Here is a 20,989-nt window from a genome sequence, read left to right on the forward strand (position 1 = left end):
AAAATGTGTGCTTATATTTTGCAATCTACCTCACTGTTAGCTCTGCAGTAATGTTAGCCTCACACCACTGAAAAATGTTGTTGAAATTATCTAAAAGGCCACTGAAAGAAAGATGATCTAAATAGTGAAGTCGTCTTATACTGTTGCACCCCAAGATAACAAGAGAGGGACCTTGTGGATTTAGCTGTTAGTGACTCTGCTACTGAAAGGGAAGGCGGGTACAGAAACTGCTAAGAAGGCGTGTGCCATCAGAGGAGTTATAGGGAAGAAGGCACAAAACCTACCCAGTGGCCAGGAAAAGTAGTCGGCTGCCAGGCTAGGAATTACGTGTGTGTGTGTGTGTGTGTGTGTGTGTGTGTGTGTGTGTGTGTGTCTCTCTCTCTCTCTCTCTCTCTCTCTCTCTCCCCCACACACACACACACACACACACACACACACTCCCCCTCTCCCCTTCTCCCTTCCTCCCTCATCCTCACCCTCACCCTCACCCTCTCTCCCTCTCTCTCTCCCCCTCTCTCTCCCCCTCTCCTCCCCTCTCCCTCTCGGTCTCCCTCCCTCCTCCCCCTCCCTCTCTCCCTCTCTCCCTCTCCCCCTCTCCCCTCTCCCCTTCTCCCCCTCTCCCCCCTCCCTCCCCCACTAGGCTCTCCATGTATAATTCAGGCTGCTCTCACATTTAAGCCTTACTTTCCTTTTCGTCTAGCTTCAGAGATCACTAACGAACATTGACGAAAATTGACGTTTGACATTATGAATCTTATGGACTGTATAAGCTATAGTTTTTCTTATTAAGCTGTATTGCTGTCTTTCTGGAGCTCTCAATGGCCCTGATATGAAATGTAAGCAAATTGTTTCTTATATCTAGTTACAGTGTTTTGAGTTTCTTTTTAGTAGCTCTGAGTGTTGAGTTACAGCATTAGATGTGACTCTTCTATTCTTTTAAATATAGTTCACTAGAGATAATTGAATTGTAGTTCTATATGGTTAGTTTTTTGTTTATTACTAGCGTTCACAAAGCCATTTGAACTGTTCTGAATTTAGAATTAAGAAAAGGTGTTTCCTTTTTCTGTGAATAACATTTCTAATCCTTCATAAATAAAACAAGTGACTAATTAACCCTAAGCGCCTTTAAATGCTCTTATAGGCAGTAAACTCTTGATTTTGTTTCCCAGAAATAAATAGGAACTTTAGCTTTGAATTTAGGACAGTAGCTTTACTTTTCTTTTGTTGTTGGTTTGTTTTTAATTTTGTTTTACTTAGTTTTTTTGAAGCACTCATGTGTTGCCAGGCATTAATATCTCTTCAAAATGTGTGTATGTGTGTGTGTGTGGGTATACATACACACACACGTAGTGTAATTCTTTGCAAAATATACAGTGTTGGCATGACTACCTGTCCCAGTTCTCTTGTGGGGTACTCTGAGTCACATTCGAGATGCTAGAGCTATCTGTTTATTTGGTTCTGGAAGCTGATGCTGAGGTAGGTAGTAGTGGCCGTGTAGGGTTCCTACTGCTCCTGTAAGACTGTCACCATGTATTAGTGCTGGTTTCTATGTACCTTCTATGTGGCTACTGGGGAGGGGGACAATTTCTGGCATGGGAAGAGATTAAGGAGGCTCTATTGAGATATCATCTGCCCTGGGTTTTAAAAGATAGGATTTCAGAAGGTAGGGGCATGTAGGGGTGGAGGGTGGAGGGGCATTACAAAGATAGACTAGCAGGGGCATACACATGGACGTAGGAAAATGCTCTGCATGTTTAGAGAACAATGAGACCAGTTTGTCCAGAATATGTGACTGACACAAAGGACTTCATAAGAAAGAGTTTAGAATTCTTTGAGCGTGCTTGTTTCTCTTATTTCACTTGAATATTTCTATTGTGATTCTTAGCTTACTAATTCTGTATTGAAAAAGATAAGCCTGTTGTGAAGTATAACAGATTCCTAATTACTAGGCCCAAATTAATAAGATAATTTTTTATTTTCCTTTTTATCTTTATTTTTTCCAAAATCTTTGCCAATGACAAATGAACACACATACCAAGTTGATGACTTTCTTCATCTTAAAAAGATAGTTTTTACAGTGAACGAAAAAAAATGTAATGTCCAGTAGAAAAAATAGAACTGACATCAGAATACACATGTAAGGTAAAGAAAACCATTTTCCTGCATGCCGTTACCACTACATTGCAGTACACCAATAAAACTAGTGCTTTGTTCAAGCTCAATAAGATGTTTTCTTGTTGCTAAATGCTGTGTTTTCCTGATCTCTTTATGAAGGGTTGCGTGGAATGAAGTTTAAAAATTCTTGTCTGATTTTTCTTATTATGTAGTAGGTTGTTCCCCCTTAAGGATAGTTAGCTATTTATTTGATTGTTTTTGTTGGTGTTGTTTAATATCAGTATACATGTTATATAAGTACCCAGGGTCATCTATTGTCCTAAAATACTGCTCCTTTGTACAGGGCATGTTAGACATTTAAAAACAGAGATTTTTGAACTTCATTTCTACAATTGCTAAAATATATGAGATAGACACAGAGAAAAAAGCCGGCTAGCTTGAGGAGACCTTAGGATAACCCTAAGGAATGGAAACCTCTAGGGAAAGGACCTCTTCAACCCTCTATATTAGTAATCGAGGTTTGGGAGTACTTCTTTTGCCTGGGCTAGATAAACAGCTTGTCCACTTGGGATTACAGCCCTGTGTGTGAATACACTTTCAGCTAAAGTGAACATGGATTATGTTTATTCTTTTCCTTTTCGTCAGAGACCCCAAATCTAGCTCTAGGGCCATTGCAGAAATAATTACTTTTCAGGGAATCTGTTGTGTGCCTGTTTCTGCTAGGCATTTGATACTATCACAAACCTTGTGTACTCTGTATGGAGACTTTTTGATTTTCATTCTATAGCCAAGGAGAGGCGCAGAAAGGCTTAGAACTTCCCTAAATTGCCACATTGCTATCTAGTGACAGAGCCAGGGCTTCAAAGCCAGGTCTGACTACTAAACTTCAAAACCATACTACCTTCCTGGGTGCTAATGGACATTCACAAAGCGCCTGAGGTGTGAAACACACTTCTGGGATTATACTTTTCCTCCTACTAGTATGGTATGAAGCACGAAGTGCTCACAGGACTGGTAGTCTTTGAAGAAGGGGGCAAGAATGGCAGTTACCATTTTCTAATTCAAGGAAGCTTATCCTTGAACAATGACAAGTTTTGAGTAGAAGACTTAACACTATAAATTACAAATGGTGTTTAAGACATTACCATTTAACATACTGTGTTTCCCTGAAAATAAGACGTAGACGGACAATCAGCTCTAATGTGTCTTTTGGAGCAAAAATTAATATAAGACCTGATATTGTATTATATTATATTACATTATTTTGCATTACATTATATTATATTATACCCAGTCTTACAGTAAAATAAGACCGGGTATTATATTATATGTCTTTTTTGCTCCAAAAGACACATTAGAGCTGATTGTTCAGCTAGGTCTTATTTTCGGGGACACACGGTACTAATTGTTTTGAATGAGGAAAAACAGTGTATTGGAAAGATAAACAGTAAATCAAGAAAAATTAGTTTGATTTATTTATATTGTACCTATGACAGGAAGTATTTAAGATGACAACTAGTTAAAGGAGATCTAGACAAATCAACAGCCAAAGGCTCTGGTACTGTTGTCTTGCCCTCATTTTTTTGAAACATTAGTTAAAACTGGATTCTGTTGATAGCCTTTTTCATTAAGAACATACCATGTTTCATGAACAAACCCTGTCATTACCTCCAGTGTTACAAGTAATATCTTAGAAGGAGAGGAAATATATGTAAAACAACCAGTCTCAGGACTGGTGATGGTAGCTGACTAAATGGGCTGTTACTCTTCACCTTTTATCTGTAAGTTTTCTTCGTTCACTGAAATTGCTGGGGACGAGGCAGAGAGATGGGAGGTGACAGCATTCTTGATCCTGTGTGGGCTGGGAGTGCAGAGCAATCAGAGATAACTGGATGAAAGAAATGAAGTTTGTTAATAGAGACCAGAAAGTCAGAGAATTGGGGCTTGAAGAAGAAAGAGGAAACATCTGCTGACAGTTCCAGTGGGGTGGAGGCAGGGGTGGGAGAGTGAGGAAGGGGGAGGGAAGAAGGTCAGACTATCCACCTACGCTGTTACTAAGCTTGTTGAAAAGAAAGCTGGGCTAATTTGATGTAGACTCTTCCCCTCTGGATCAGAAAAACAGAAGCATTACAATCTGCTATTCATATAGAAAGTGTGAGTAGAAAAAAGGAAAATGCACATGTGAGGCTGAGAACATCTGCTGGAACAAGTCATTTTACAGACAGCTCAGCGGTGGCTTTAAAGCACCGTGCTAGTATTTGGTGGGATCGTTGAGGAGGGATGGGGATGAAGACCAATGGGGTGAGAGTAATTAGGTCCCGAACAGCATCCCACCCTGTATCTTTTATTTTCTCAGCGCTCAGTTTCACCAGTAAGGGAAGGCTGTGATTGATGGCAGCAGCCAAGAATGTGACATAAAGATAAGTTGCTCATAGCACCATACAGCTGGTTCCTGGGGGAAAAGATTGAGCGACTTAACGAAAGTCCTGCACCAAACATAATGTGAAAGAGACCAGTTTCTTGGGAATGTTCTCACTTTTATTTCTAAGTCATATATTTTGAGTACCTAAAATCTACTTTATGTGTCATGAAGTGATAGCTAGTCAACCCTGTAGTTTTCCCATCCACAATGAGCTGTCAAAGACTGGGAGAAAAGCAGGACGACTGATGTGTTCAGTGGCAGAGACCACTGATTACTTGGATACTGTTATTTATTGCTTATTGTGTGCCTATATTTTTCTTTATTAATAAGCGAACAGTATCCATTTTCCAAAAAACTTGCACATGTAGAATTTGAAATTCCCACTTCCAGCTTTCCCATATTCTCATGGTTGAAGAATCCTAACAGTGGTGTTACCACGTATTTTATAGCAATGTGTACTTTTCCAAGGTTTACCATTTGCATTACTTCATTTACTCCCCACAGATCTCCACTGGGCAGATAAAGCAGATGGTTTAGTCTCCATTGAAAAATTGGGAACCCTGGAAATAATGAGGTTAACGTTCTTGCCTGAGCTCCCACGTCTCGTTCATAACACAAGAAGACTAGGTCACTGCTTTCTCCTCCTGTGAGTTCTGTGAAGGCGGTACTGCGACAGCTGAGGTTCTGGCCTGGGCGCACCCCACTCAGGGCTTGTTGAGGTGCTGAAACTCTCCTGTGGGCTTTCCATCCCTAACCTTGCCCCAAGCACACAATTCTGCGTCTGCCTACGGAGCTTATGTACATGGAGGTCTCACCAGGAGATCAGGCTCAACATGGCCCCAACTGAGGGCATCAACTTTATGCTCCCTCCCCAAGCTTTCTTCCCGGTCCTGCGTTCCTTATTCTAGTGAATGGTACCACCGAACTCCTGGTTACAAAAGCCGTATGTCAGGAATTCATGTATTTCTCTGTCGCATCTGTCGCTGTCGCAGGCTATGCCACTATTCTCTGTCTTTGTCATAGCCCTCTGACCCCACCTCTGTCCTTGAGACCACCCCTCCTCCAATCCGTTGTCCCCGTCGCATTCAGATTGAACTTTGTAAAATGCAGATCTGATTAGTCTCTTCCTTGAGACCTTTAAAGTCTTCACTTTGCATTTAAGATAGAATCTAAAATTTTTAACGTGGCTTACAAGGCCTCAAACTTGGCCCTGCACCTCCAGTTTCTTGTCAGCGCTCCGTCTTTCTCAGTGGATTCCCTGTGTTACCTGTATTAATTATTTGCCAGCTTCTCGAGTGTCTCCTGTTCTTTTTGCCTCCAGCCCCCTATGTAAGCTGCTCTCTTACCCTAGAGAACTCTCTTCTTTCAAGTCTCAGCCTAGACATCACAGCCTCTCGTCTTCCCTGCAGTGTCCTCTGCTGTGCTCTGGGTCTCTGTCTGTTTTCTTCTCTAGACTGTGTCTGTCAACAGGGCAGGAGTCACTGTATCTCCAGCCTTGAGTACAGAGTGTAGAATCTGTTGGGTAAACAAGGTATTTTTGTTGAATGAATTAACATGTGTCCAGTTTTCTATTGTTCCTCATCAATATAGTCCGTATTCTCTCGCTGGTTTTAGTGTTAAATGCCTAGTTCCAGCTCATTCTTTAAGATGTCTGTAAGTAAATATCCCTAAAATTTATTCCCCCAGTATCATAGAGATATAGTAAGTCACTTATAGCATGCTATCTATTTTACTCTGAATAAATTTGGTGGTTTTGGGAGGGAAGTTAATAAAAATCAGTATTCTACATGCCAAAGCATTGTGCTAAATGTTTTTCATGAATTTTTGGTTTCCTTAAAATAGTTCTAAAGTTAGCTGAGCACTGTTGTTATCCCCATTTTATAGATGGGGAAACAGACACAGACGAAATAATCTGTCCAGTATCACAGCAAACAAGTAGTAGAATTGGATTTTTAACTCAGTGCAAATCAGAGTTAAACCAATTAAGCTTATGAAAAACAGAGCTGTAAGAGAAATGCCTCTATTTACTGTTGTGAGTGTCATAAAGGGTGGTAACTCTAGGAATGTATGGTTGGAACAGGCTTTGGAGCCCGTGTCTGTAGCTATAAAATGAGGGAAACCCAGTGGTTTTGCGGTGGGGACTAAATGAGATAATATATATAATGTATAGAACATATTCAGGAACTGGTAGATTGCAGGCACTTGAAAAAATGATAGCTGCTTTTATTGTTGTTTTCTAAGCCTTCTACTAACTTACCTCATTGAACTGTAGAACTTAAAGGAGAGTTTGCAAAAGAGAGAGTTGGATTTTTAGGTCTAAATAAGTTCTTAGAAAAATTGAATGACTAAGAAAAAGTGCACTTTTCATTTAGATTTAGACTGTATACACTTTATGACGTTAATTCGAGCTCAGTTAATGATGCTATTCATACACTCCTCTAAGCTAAGTGTCCTTGATCACATGCAGCAGCCTAGGAAGGTGGCTATTTTCAATACTTAAAAATACTGATTATATATTAACCCACTATAAAGCTACATAGGACTGTCTCAGGATGTCACATTTATTTGCTCTTGTCTCTGTTTCATTTCATGACTTTGAATTTTAAAAATAGGAAAGTAATTATTTCTTAGGAAATTTGGTAGGTAAAATATTTGAAAACATGAGATCTGTCGTGGGGAAATAATTTTTGAAAAGACCCTGATGGGGAAAAAATTTTGAACCAGTATCTCATATAGCAAAGAAGATAAAATATTTTGTTGTTATTACATCTTTTTCTGTTTTTATTGTAGAAATTTTGGTTTTTAATGATTCACCCTTTGCTACAAATATATAGCTTATCAAACAAGGGAGAAATGTTTTGGAGGTTAACGACAATTTCTGTGAGGAATCCTTTAGTAGTTTTCAGTAAAGTTACTAAAACCATGCTATCACGATGTTTTGTAGTTATAAATTTCATGTGCAGCAATAAATGTTAAAAAAAAAAAAACTTGAAGAAAATAGTAGGTGGATTGGCACTACAATGTATATAAAGTATAAACCGGAAACAATTCAAGTTGAAGTGTTTGTTGTTCAGGAACAGAGTGCCCCAAATGGGCTCTACTTAATATAAGAATTTAGTTTGTATTTATATACTTAATGAGCAGTTTTTACATGCTGAAGGCAATATCTCATTTAGTTTATGTCAGTTGGTCCTCACAGGAACCCTAACAGATGGGTTCTATCATCCTTATTTTTCATGAGGAAACTAAAGTTCTGGAAGAGTAAGTTACTCATCCTGTGTCATGCAGCCAGTAAGTATGGAATTGGAACTTACGTCTAGGTCTTTCTAATTCCAAAGCCCCGTTGCCTGTCATATGAAATGGCAAAGGAGAAATCACAAGTCGACTTGGAAGGATTCTACAGAAATTCAGGTTGAGGTTATTGGGTAGCACCTTAAAGAAAATTTACTTTAGATCTTTCCCACATTACATTATAACAAAATAAATTCCAGATGGGTTAGAGAGTTAAATTTAAAAAAATAAAACAAACAACAAAATAAAGGCTTAGAATAACTAGAGGGTAGATTTGAATATTTATCAAATCTCTAAAGCAGAATGCCTTTCTAAACTTCATAGCAATAGAAGAAATCACAAAATAAAATATAATTATATACAACTACAGTATATAAAATTTTTTTTATTTTGAATATCAAAACAAAAATATAAATTGGCAAAAATTAAGAAAATAGCAACACTCAATGCTGGCCAGGAAAACTGTCATATATTGCTTATGGTATGACAAACCAGTAAAGGCCCTTGGGAAAAGAATGTGAAAGACATAAAAATGTTCATCTCTGTAGTAATTCTACTTTTTGGAATCTATTGTATTGGATAATCTAAACTATGTGAAATGCTATATCCATGGAAGTATTTTTGGTGTTTTTCAAACCAAAAACAAGGAAAACAATGTCTATGCCGATGTGAGGATAGTGATTAAATAAATGGTCAACCACTAGATGAAAAGTTACAGAGCCATTATTGTCAGTGATCATGAAGTCTGCAGTCCAGTGTAAAACAATGTGGATATATAAATCTTTCTCATTCATGTTTTTAACCAAGGTTACAACTGTAGAATAAGGTAATTGTTCCATAAATGACTAACGTAAAATATTGTACATTAAAATCTTAATCACGATTACTCTGGTAGTTGGATTAAGGTGTGTTTTTCTGCTTTAATATCTGAGTTTTTGATCATATGTTTATTTACAAATTCTAAGTAAAAAGGACTTATTCTTTGATCCACAGGATGGGTTTCCAGATTTCCAGGACTCCGTGCAAACACTCTTCCAGCAGGCTAAAGCTAAGAGTGAAGAAATTGCTGCTCTCAGTTCTCAGGTAATGTAAACCACCAGTTATTATTTCATAATAATATTTGTAGGTTGAAAAATAAATGGCTGCTTCAACTAGCTTCAGTTTTAAGCATTCAAGGACTGAATTTATTTCTGATTGTTTTTAAATGTCATCTGATCCACAGCTGTATCAACAAAATAATAACAACTTGGTTTGATTTGGTTAATGAGCAGAATCTTTTTGTGCAGAATCCAATACAATGAAACTTACTTATTCTTTATAGTTTTATAGGAAATAAGACAGATTCTCATAAAGAAAACTCAAAAGAAGCAATTTGATGCCAGGAAAACAGCCATGTTGACTATGGCTGTGTGTAACACAGCTCTAAGACAAAATAGTACTAGTTTTCAATAAAATATTAATAGTATTGTAGCTTCTGTTGAAGCATTTCAATTCATGTATAATGAAAAATTGCTAAATTAATATGTAACTTCAGGTATTTTTGCTATTAAGTTATTTAATTGGGTATACTGAAATTAACATTTTAAAAAGTCATTTCTGCAAACAATCACCTTTTAAGAAAGCACTATAAGTTTTATTCCTATTGATCTTCTCCCTAGTGACTGCTTTTGGTCAAATTTAGTAGTGCCAAGTTTTATTTTTTCATGTTAAGCAGATGAAAAATACATTTCTCCCTCAGATGTCTTACTAAAATTTTATCAATTAATTAGTAACAAGTTTCCATGAATTGAAGTTATGGTTTCTTTTGATCTCGTTTATTGCATTCAGAAAAATCGTGTAAGTATAAGCTTTTATCCTATTCCATGAACATAATTAATATATTTCACCTATCGATTTTTCCTATTGTGAATTAGGATTATTTGTAACTAATTTCATATGGCAGCTTTCTTGCATTACTGTTTTTTATAGCATGGTAGTGATTTTTATCTACATTTTGACTATTACTCTTTGTTAAAATGTCACCAATATACTGCTTTGAATATCATACATAAGCAATTTAGAGCAGTACATAGAAAAGGAATTTATAAAACACACGCAGAGATAAATTTATATTGTAACCAAATAATTGTGTATTTTAAAACATGTCTTTTCATGATTGGTTAGGAAATAGTGCTGTTTCATTCCATGATGAAGGTAAAGATCCCCGTTGGCACTGGTGTTTTTCTGCATAATTTGATTGTTTAATTTTAGTGGGAGGTGTGTTTGTCTTTTTCTTCTAGACAGCCATTTTACACCTTTTCTCCCCCAAACATACTGTTATCATATCAGAGACTGTATACTGCCAAATCCTAAAATAAAAATGCCAAGATTTCACCCTATGTGTTAGATGCAGTTTATAGCAGATGTTACTGTTGCTCTGAGGTTCCTTTTTTAAAAAATGTTTCAAAGGACTCAGTACTTTGGAAAACAAAGCTAAGATTATTTTGCTTTTGAGATGAAATGGAATTCTCTGCATAGGCTTGAGCAGATAGATTTTTTTCTTTTGCACAAAATCCAACATTTTATGTTTTAACAAGATGATATAGACATCTACGCATATTTATGGAACGTGTATACCACATGAAGTGTGAACTAATTTTAATGAATACTAAGTACATTTACTGCAGTCTGAAATTGGCATCTTTACACCATTAAAAAATCTAGAATGTTTTAGTTACTGGTTTAATTTTTGCTTTACTTACTAGCAGCCTGAAAAGGTGATGGCAAAGCAGATGGAGTTCCTTTGCACCCAGGCCGGCTATGAAAGGCTGCAGCATGCCGAAAGGAGACTGTCTGCAGGACTTTACAGGCAAAGCTCAGAAGAGCACAGCCCTAATGGCTTGACTTCTGATAACTCTGATGGACAAGGTACATCTCTCAGAAAGACCTACAATCTTTAGAGCTAGCACTTCAAAGTGTGCACTTCAAAGAGCAACAAAAATTTGGTATTTTTTAGAGATTATTTTATAGGTTCTCTATCAAACTTAATTTTCAAATTGTCCCTTCTTCAATAAAGGAAAGAATGTGTCCTGCAAATTTAATGAAAGTTTATTTTTTTTAAACTTAATATCCTTACACAACAGCTGGCACATATAGTTGACATGTATTTTGTAAAGGGAGGGTGGGAATGGGAGTTGTAAACAGTACATTTGTTCCTTGGTATCTGCAGGGGATTGGTTCCCAGAACCCTCCTCCCACTGTGGATACCAAAATCTGGATGCTTGAGTCCCTTGTGTAAAATGGCATAGCATTTGCATATAACCTGCACACATCCTCCTGTATACAAGGTGTGAATGAAAAATACAGTGAATGTTTAAATTTTAAAAAATTATTACAGTAAAAGACATATTGCCATTAATTCCCCTCAAAATACTCCACTTATCCCACTTTTCTTGTCACTTTCTGAAGCTGTTCTGGAAGTCCTCTTTCGTGAGTGTCTTTACTTCATCCTCCATCATGACAATGCTCCATGTCACACATCACTTCTGGTATATGGCAATTTCTGTCAAATAAAAACATTACAGTGTGTCCTCATCCACCTTATTCACCAGATCTGGCACCATGCAATTTCTGGCTCTTCCCCAAAGTCAAAATGACCATGAAAGGTAAATGTTTTGAATCAATTCAGGACATTGAGGCAGCCGCAACAGCACAACTGAAGACCCTCACGAAAGAGGACTTCCAGAACTGCTTCAGAAAGTGGCAAGATAAAATAAGTGTGTTTGAAGTGAGAGGAAGTATTTTGAGGGGGATTCATTGCAATGTGTCTTTTACTGTAATAAATTTTTTTTTAATTTAAACCTTCACTGCATTTTTTATCACACCTCATACTTTAAATCATCTCTAGATTACTTAAAATACCTAATATATTGTAAATACTGTTACATAGTGTATAAATAGTTGTTATGTTCTATTGTTTAGGGAATAATGGCAAGAAAATAAGGTCTGTACATGTTCAGTACAGATGCACCCATCATCGGCCTAACTACATGGTAACATCAGCAACAATGTAACATTTTTCCTAATATTTTTGAACTGTTATTGGCTGAATCCACGGATAAGGAAGGCTGACTGTACAGATCATTTTTCTCAAAGAAATGGATTCCATGGGAGATGCTTATCACTTTTTAAAAGATCAAAACTTCATATATTTTAGACTTCAAAAACAGATTTTCTGTGCAATTTATAATATTTGGATCCTAAGAGAATATGGTAACTGCTTGTAAAGTATTATGACAGTACAGAGATTTGAAGAGACAGTATCAGAATGGAGAGACTCGAAATTTTGTCTGCTTTCAGGCTTCACATTGGCCTACATCACTATGAAAATATTTTGTGTGGTGTATTGTGCTCTTTGGAAGTTGTTCTCTTAAACTCTTAGGTTTAAAAAGCTGTGATTCATGAGTATTTTTACCATTTTAAAAATTATTTCATTTTTTTATTATTCACACATGAAGAAAATCTCAAGTCATTGTCATTCACTCATTCAACAAATATTTGTTTAGTGTCTACTACGTGCCAGGCAGGCTTCTAGGCACTGAATATGGAGCAGTGACTAAGGTGAAGTCCCTGCTCACTTGGAGCTGACAGCTCATGGAGGGAGAGGGACAGGATCTAATTATAGAAATATATCTTCTACTTTCAAATAGCGATCAGTGAAGGAAAACAATTTTGTAGGACCTTCTTTTTTATATATTATTGTTATACTTTTCTGGAGAGTGGTTTCTCTTGTCAAAAAAGTAAGATTTCTTTCTAAGTAAGAATACCATATTAAGCCTTCTCCAACTATAGAATAAAATACTATACACGTCAGCAGATCAGAGTGTATAGTATTGTTTTCTATAGAGAACATTCTTCCTTTTTTAAATGTTAAGAAAGTTTCTAGTTGCGGTCTCGTTTAACTTCTTCAGTCTTCCTTGACAGTTAAGACTTAAGAGTTAGGAAGCAAAGGCATTAAATATAAAAGATTTGATGACTAATTTGTGACACCAGGGTAATTCAGTGTGGGGTGGCAATTTGGTAAGTATGATGGATTTAGGTTTATGACAGAGAATATGCTTTGCTGTATGAAGAATTTTTACTGTATCTGTGCTAATTCTGTTTTTTTCATGGATTTGCCTTAGGTTTTGTTGTTGTTATTGTTTTTAATAATAGACAATTTGCTTGCAGCCCTCCCTGTGTCTCTGTTATTTGTTATTATGTGGTTAATGACATGCCTGGGCAAAATGGTTGCACTAGTAAGAAAATGCCTCACAAAAGGGATATGTTATATGCCAAAGTTGGAGTGCTTAAAAATGTCCTGGCAGAAATATAAACCTTGGGGCTAGCACAAATTCCCATTTTCCTCCTGAATTATTACATAAAATATTTCTCCAGCTATTACTTAAATTCTTCAGTGCCTGTTGACTTTCTTTACACCTTTCCTATTGAGTGTTGAGGCTATTTGTGGAAACTTATCTTTAAGAAAAGCCATGGTGTGTTTTTAATATTTTTCACACTGCCTTTTTTTTTTCTTTTCATTAGGAGAAAGACCTTTGAATCTCCGAATACCTAATTTACAGAACAGACAACCCCATCATTTTGTGGTGGATGGGGAGCTGAGTAGACTTTACTCTAGTGAATCAAAGTCCCACTCATCAGGTGAGAACATGAGATATGGTTAGAGAGAGAAGCACTTGAATAAAGCATCTTTAAATTCTATTCTTGTACCTCTTACTGACCACCACACAGGCCCCCCCAAAAAAAAGAAGGTCATTACTAATAATGTTACTAGTCAGTTTTTCTCTCCTCAGAAATAATAAATTGCCACCTCAATAGCCGGTATTTTTGAGAACATCGTATTCCAGAGAGTTGACAGGGAAGAACTCAGGAAAGTTGAGATTATTTTGATTCACTATTACATGAATGGTGACTTTTATACAAAATTTTAAACCAAATAATAAATGGCTGGTTTGAGTTAAGTCATTGCCTTTTTCTGGCCTTTCATAATATGAAATTGATGGATTATGTGTTTTCTCTCATGCTGAGAAAACTTAGTGTACCAGAATCTAAACTTTTCATGTAGATATATTTGGAGATGACATTGATATTTCAGAAATAAAAGGATACTCCATAAAAGGGTAAGCTATTCCTTATTATTGTTAAATGGTTACGTATTTTTACCCAAGTAAAGTAAGTTATAGCTAAAGTGTTAAAGACCAACTCCATTTGAAAGAATCTGGTATCATTCATTCTTAAGTTAGAGTAACATTAGGAGTCACTTGAAGTCAGTTGCTTTATCTGTAAAATAGAAATAATTTCAACCTCACAGAGTAGTTATGAGGATTAGACAAAATAGTGTATATGAATTGCCTGGCTGATAGGAATTCAATAAATATTAGCTAATATTTTTATTATTCTTTTTTACTGAATTCAAAATCCACCTCTGTATAGGGAGTGTGAGTTCATGAATTGAACTGCCTAATTTCAGATAAGCTATTAGTATTCGTTACCTTTCTAGAATCATTTTCAAAGTGTGTGTGTATCAGTACTTCACATAAATAGTACAGTTTATTGTCATTCTATAGTGTTTGTATGAGATTGAAATAACTATACACACTTAACTCCAAGGAGTGATTCCTTATGAAAGTAGGGTTTTCGTTCTTTTATTCCTGTGTCTCTCTCATTTTAATGTTTCATGACTAGAGAAATTTTTAAAAGTGGTTCCATGTTTAAATATGGAACATGCTTTTCTGTCTCATTTTCTTCATTCAATAGCAAATACTTTAACTATAACTTTGTTGTATATGTGTGACCAGTTTGATTTTATATATTTTATCTATCACTTGGCCCAAGCATTAAATAAAAATCGGTATGTTCTATATGCTAAGTATTTTATGTGCATTTCAGGATTTAATTCTCACGCCACCTTATGTAGATACTATCCCCATTTTATAGTTAAACAGAGATGTGTAACTTGCCCAGACATGTATACAGCTAGTAATCAGCAGAGGTGGGATTTAAATTCAGAATCCTTAACCACAACTCTATAAACACAAAGTTTTTCTATGAAATTGCAGAATCATGAATAGTTGATACTATTTACTGTGGAGTTTGGGGGTTTGTTTTATAAGTTTTGTTTGAGTTTGACTTTTTGTGATCCATTGATTTAGTGTCTCTACACTTGTGTTTCCATTTTTACACAGAGAGCCTTGGAATTTTAAAAGACTACCCTCACTCAGCTTTTACTTTAGAAAAGAAAGTCATCAAAACAGAGCCCGAAGATTCAAGATAGCTGTGATTCTCACTGTTTTCTGGAAATGGCATCAGTTTTAAGGATAATGCTCCATCATAGAAATAAGCCTTAATAACCAGTGTTGCCTCATTCAGCTCAAAGAGATTTCATAGCCAAAGCATAACGACTAATAATACAGTAGTCTCTGGAAACCTTCCTAGACAAAACAACAGACACAAAAGAAAAAAATTGAGAGAACGTTGTAACAGAAATATTGATCCATTCACATTCCTGTGTAAGTCATTTTATGTGGAAAGGCTTACAAATTAATATTGTGAGCATTCATTATTTAAGAATATACAATGTATTTGTGTAATTTATAGAAGTAAAATCTAGATGTTGAGACCTGTTTGGTCCAACATATGTGGATACAATTTATTTTACTTGAAATTTCATTGTCTACTTTAAGTGTATTTAGCGTAAATATTATATGTCACAGTTTAGATTTTTTGCAGTTATAAAAAAAAGAAAGTTTAAGTGATGTAGTTATGGCAAGGTTGCAATGACTTTGGAAAAATGGAAAGCAAATACACTCAATTTAAGCCAAGGAAAATATTGTGGATTTAGTATTTGATGAAACTGATTTTGTTTAATAAGAAATGTGTTGTTTCTGGTAGTAAAATATCATTTTCACTGGCTTAATCAGGCCCATGTACACAATTAATAAATACTGGAGTAAAGTTAAAAAGATGAGAAACAGTAAAAAATCTTTCTTACCTAGTTGACCCAGATTGCATGATATGATAGCTATTTAGGATATAACAAAAATAGGAAGCTATTACTTTGATAGAGAACTTGAAACAAGTGGACTGATAGGTAAAAGCCTTGACTTAAACATTGCTATTTCAGAATGTATTACATAGATTAAGACACAGTAAGTTAACCCTAAATGTGATAAGGATGGTGACTGTTAACAAAGACTGTAATATATAATAGAGTAAATACTATTTTATGTCCAAAAATTCTTCTCTATGTACTGGAGTCAGAGAAACTAAATGGCTCTCCCTGGGGAATGTCGACTCATCCAAACCTTCACAAGTGTGGACAATCACTGTATCCACATTTGCAGGCAGGTTTTTATGGAGGTTTAGTTGACACCTATATTCATTATTTATTTTATAATTTCATTTTTGTATACCTTTTAGATTTGTGAATGCAGTTTTTTCTTAAATTCATTTTCACTTGAAAGTATGTTTTAATTCCCCCTATTTAATTAATGGGCTGTGTGCATATATTTATGGGGGTGTGTTTAAATGTTAATAACGTACTTGTGTACTTATGAAAATTTCACATTGGAATCTATAGTAAAACAAATACTACTTCTACCAATTTATATTTTTTCTGTTGGTTTAAGAGAGAAGGTATTTGACAGCTTTACCTACTTCCTCCAGATTCACCTAAACCCAGATATTGCCGAGAAGATGTATTGACTTGGATATGTGTTTTATTTTGTTTTCAGTTCTGCTCTAGGTCATAACTGTGTAAAAAATATTAAGTCATGATCCGTTATACTAAAATTCATCAGCCAAATGTTAGATGAAATGTCTGTACTGTAGTCTCTGATCACTGTCACGTATATAATTGCTTTTTCATTTTGATTTATAGACTAGCTTTACAGTAGAAACACCAGTAAACAACTTTTATACTATTAAAAGGCTTTTTTCCCTTCCTAAATGTTTTAATTGTACCATAGTGTTTTGCCCATTGAAGAAGCTTTTAATGGACCTTGCAATTCTGTTGCTAGCGTGAGGTTGATTATTGTGGTTGTACTGTTCATTGTGTGTAGAAATAGTATGAGTATGATTTAAATAGATTGTTCAGTTTTTAATATTAGCCATAGAACTGGTTAGTATCTCAGTAGTTTCATGAAACGTTTCCTGTATTCTAATCTATTTTGAGAAATTTTGTGGGTTTTTTAGAAATTGTGTCTTACAGTTCAAGTTTGTAGATTTTAATAAGCAACAATTTTTAAAGATGTGGTAATCTTCCAACTAATATTTATCCATCTTTCATGGCCCCACAAACTGCATCTTTAAATCCAAAAATAAGTTTCCTTAAGTATCATCCTTTACTGGTCTTTCAAACTTAGTGATAAGGGGAAAGCACAAGAAAAATTTCAGTAGAATACAGTTTTTATTTTGTAAACACTAATGTATTAAACTTGCTATACATTGAAACAAATAATATATATTTTTATTTGAATTGTATATATGAATTGGATGTTGATAAGTAGTTGATTTTTTTCATTGTGTTAGAGGTATTTTCACTGAACAAGGTCAATTGGTTACCTCAGTATTACAGCCAATATAGTCCAAGGACCATTTCTCCCTCAGTCTGTGTTGTACTTTATTATGTGAAGTCTGTGTTTCTGTGACTCAAAGCTGTTGGTAAGGTGGGGCGAGTGCACTTGCTTCCTGTGGCAATAAAGATTTTCTGTGCCTCACACATTCATGTTTATAGAACTTTCTGCATAGCACTTTCCACAGTAGGTAATAGTAGCTACTCTGCCTCCCCTCTCTGATTATTTGCTCTGGGCTTGGGAGTTAGGAGCCAAGGGCTTATGTCTTAAGTCAAGACTAAGTATTATTGTCAGCTACCTTCATCTATAGAAAGTTATTGGCAAACAGGTACTCAGTTGACCCTGGTCTGTCAGAGAGAGAGAGAGAGTTTGGTTTATACCGGGGGTGCCAAAAAATGTATACCCATGACTTGTATTCATCTTTTGTTACTGGTATATATTGAGTACTACAAAGTTAATACAGTTTTTTTCCTTTCTTAAAATGTGTATACATTTTTTTGGCACCCTCTGTATTTTTCCCACTTATGAGAAGTTTACAAAGACATTTAAACAAGTATCCACCATATCTAACCAAGTAGTTAATAAATAAAAGGAACTTTAGTATATATAATATACTGATATTTCAGGTGTTAATGGGATTTGGTTTCAGTATTAGAGGCTAATTATATGACATTGAGCTAACCTGTGGTAGAAAACTAGGAACCGTTTTGCAGCGAAGCTTGAGTTGATGGCTTGGTAGATTGATGAAGAACTTCAGTGAGCCAGCACTGTGCCAGCTGCTGGTGAGAGTGGAGGCCACAGAAGAATTACAAGACATGATCCTTGCCCTCTGGTAACCCAATACCTAGTTGAATTGAAGCTAACACCACACAGATAAAATACAAATTTTTGTGTTTTACAGACTTGGGATGAATAAGGAGCTGACATTTAAGTGTATTTTATGTTTGGTAGGAATTATGGTGGTAGTCACTTTACAGGTGAAAGAAAGCACATTTAATGAGTGAGACTCAGAAGAGATTATCCAGACTGTAATAGTTAGCAAAAAGCAGTCACGTGCTATTAAGCCGTAATGGTAGTCCATTACACTTTGAAGCCACTTTTAAAAATTTTGAAACTGAATGCCGGTTAGATCTGCTTACCAGGATAATAATTTCTTTGCCAATCCCACTGAAACTCATAAGATAGGGGAAAAAAATACGTTTTTCCTGTCCTTAATAAGTAAAACCACTTGGGTAAAAGCTTTAGGATTTGGTAATTATGAGTACACTAGCATCTAGTGTAACTTTACATTTATAGATGATGATATTTAAGACTTAAACCCTAAATAAGCATGCATGGAATTTCCTAATATATGGTCTGCTCAGTTGGCTACTCAAGTGTTTTAAGTATTATTGCCACAATACCCATTTTGCTTATGACTTCATTTAATACCGCACTGAGTCTTCGGAGGAAAATGAACCGAAGTATTAACCTAATGAAACTAGGTCTATCTCTTATAGGAAATTAATTCAGTTAGTAAATAGCTGAAGTTTGAATTGAGCAAACGTTCTGTGTTTGTAACAGTTTGAAGCATATGACCAAATATGGTAGCTGCTATTGAACTGAAAACCACCTTATGGTCCAGCTGTGTGCATGGGTGGTGGGTGTTTCAGGGAATCCAAGTTTATTTATTCATTATTATCTGTGGGTGTCCTCATAAGTGAAATTCTCAAGTGGGCCTTCACAAAGTTAAAAGAATGATCCAATGTCCAGAAATTTATTTTCATTGTAAATATGTTTAATCTCAAGGACCTTACTGTTAACTAGAGGACCCTGTAGGATCTTATTTTGCATAGAAATGATCAGAAGTTAAATGGTAGGGCTAGGGTTTGTTTTATTTTTGTTTTGTTTTGACTTTTTGAGTATGCAACAGTTAAAGCTTTAAAATCTTCTCTCTGGCTTCTGTTTCTACTGACCTATGAAAATTTTTAACAAATCACCTCAAGGTGTTTTTATTTGTTCAGAAAAAGCTAGTCGGACATTTAAGTTCAACTTACAAATATTTTTCTGTCTATGAGTTTAGCAAATTTTAACCACTTTTAAGGGACCTAGGAATAATAATTGGTTCCATTTACAAAATTGGTTCATTGAACTCCTTTATTTCTTTATTCTTTCATATTCTTCCTGTTTTTTAAAGACCACAAAATTTTAAAGTATTAAAACAATATTCTATTAAATTTGGGGTCTCCTGGTTGTGTCTATTTGGTCACAATTTCCAAGGTTATTCTTCTGACAGCTAAATAATCTCCTCCTGAGGTGTCACTTCGGTAATATTAAAGGTCTAGTCTTTGGCTAGTTCTCTTCAATTGAAGGAAATTTTTATGACATTTTTGTAGTAATTCAATAAAACTCTCAAACGAGCAACATTGGAAATCACAAAATATTAATCTTTGTTTTATTTCAACATCTGTATGAAATGTTTAGTTATGATCCTTTTTTGTTTTATTGCCTGATTCAAGACACTTCAGTGAGAAAGTGCCTCTATTTAATTTTTTTTTTACTTTATTATACAATTGCTAAGTTTTTCAGTGTTACTTCTCAAAAGGATTGACTGCTTCACAGTCTCAGAGAAATAGTTAATTAAATGCTGCCATCAAACAATGTCGCAAAATGTAGATTAGGTACATGTAACACTGCTTCAAGTTGGTAATGCCACACAAGTATTAAAATCAACCCAAGAATTTTTCTCATCGACTTATTAAGAGTGACAAATTTTGTGAATTTCCTGGTAGTGTAAACAATTTGGTAATCAACCCAGGCTAGTTTTGCTCTGGGTGAGCACCAGTGACAGTATAAGTTTGTGCTTCATATTTACACATTCTGAAACCTTATGAGTCATCTTTGCATTAAAAGTTCGCACCTCATAAATTTATGTTGAAGTGCCATGTTCAACACCCACACACAATCCTAAGCAAGTAAGGCCATTCTCTTATAACTGTCACAGACACCCTCTGCTGACAGGTCACTTAGGCTCAAGTATGTAAGAAGATATTTTAGTAGTGCATACGTAGGTGGAATCTTACCGGTAACTGGCTCAGCAGGGGCATTTCATAATTTTATGAGACTACCTACCATCCCCAACTGTGAACTGTTAAACCAAACATCTGTGGGCTAGCCCCATACCCTGTTTATTATACTTCCCAGAAGACAAAGTGACTTCTTTGGTACCATATTCTCATACTGTAGGCCTTCCAGAGCTCATCATTTTAATTGTTTCCAAAACAAGTACAGTTGACCCTTGAACAACATGGATTTGAACTACATGGGTCCACTTGTACGTGGATTATTTTTGATAAATACTGTAAATGTATTTTACGATTTTCTTAACATTTTTTCTATATTGTAAGAATACGGTATAAAATACATGTAACACGAAATACGCGTTAATCGTCTTTATGTTATCAGGCTTCTGGTCAACGGTAAGCTATTAGCAGTTACGTTTTTGAGGAGTTAAAAGTTACATGCGAATTTTCGACTGCGTTGGGGTTTGGCACCCCTAACACCCCGTGTG

At 35.6% G+C, this 20,989-nt stretch overlaps 1 protein-coding gene across 2 annotated transcripts in view; it reads left to right on the forward strand.

The window, feature by feature from the left end:
• Nucleotides 1-17,585, forward strand: part of NAB1 (NGFI-A binding protein 1) — a 42,468-nt gene extending 24,883 nt beyond the window's left edge. The window contains exons 5-8 of one of the 2 annotated variants that reach the window (XM_019740737.3): nt 8,822-8,911; nt 10,576-10,735; nt 13,391-13,507; nt 15,052-17,585. In XM_019740737.3, the coding sequence (XP_019596296.2) occupies nt 8,822-8,911; nt 10,576-10,735; nt 13,391-13,507; nt 15,052-15,140 (456 nt within the window). In that variant the 3' untranslated portion in view covers nt 15,141-17,585. Of the gene's footprint in view, nt 1-8,821; nt 8,912-10,572; nt 10,736-13,390; nt 13,508-15,051 lie in introns of both variants that reach the window. The other variant, XM_019740735.3, reaches the window with a different exon arrangement.
• Nucleotides 17,586-20,989: the final 3,404 nt, after the last annotated feature.

This window comes from Rhinolophus sinicus, chromosome 17 (assembly GCF_057876585.1).
Source record: "Rhinolophus sinicus isolate RSI-liver-muscle chromosome 17, RSI-T2T, whole genome shotgun sequence".
NCBI lineage: Eukaryota > Metazoa > Chordata > Mammalia > Chiroptera > Rhinolophidae > Rhinolophus > Rhinolophus sinicus.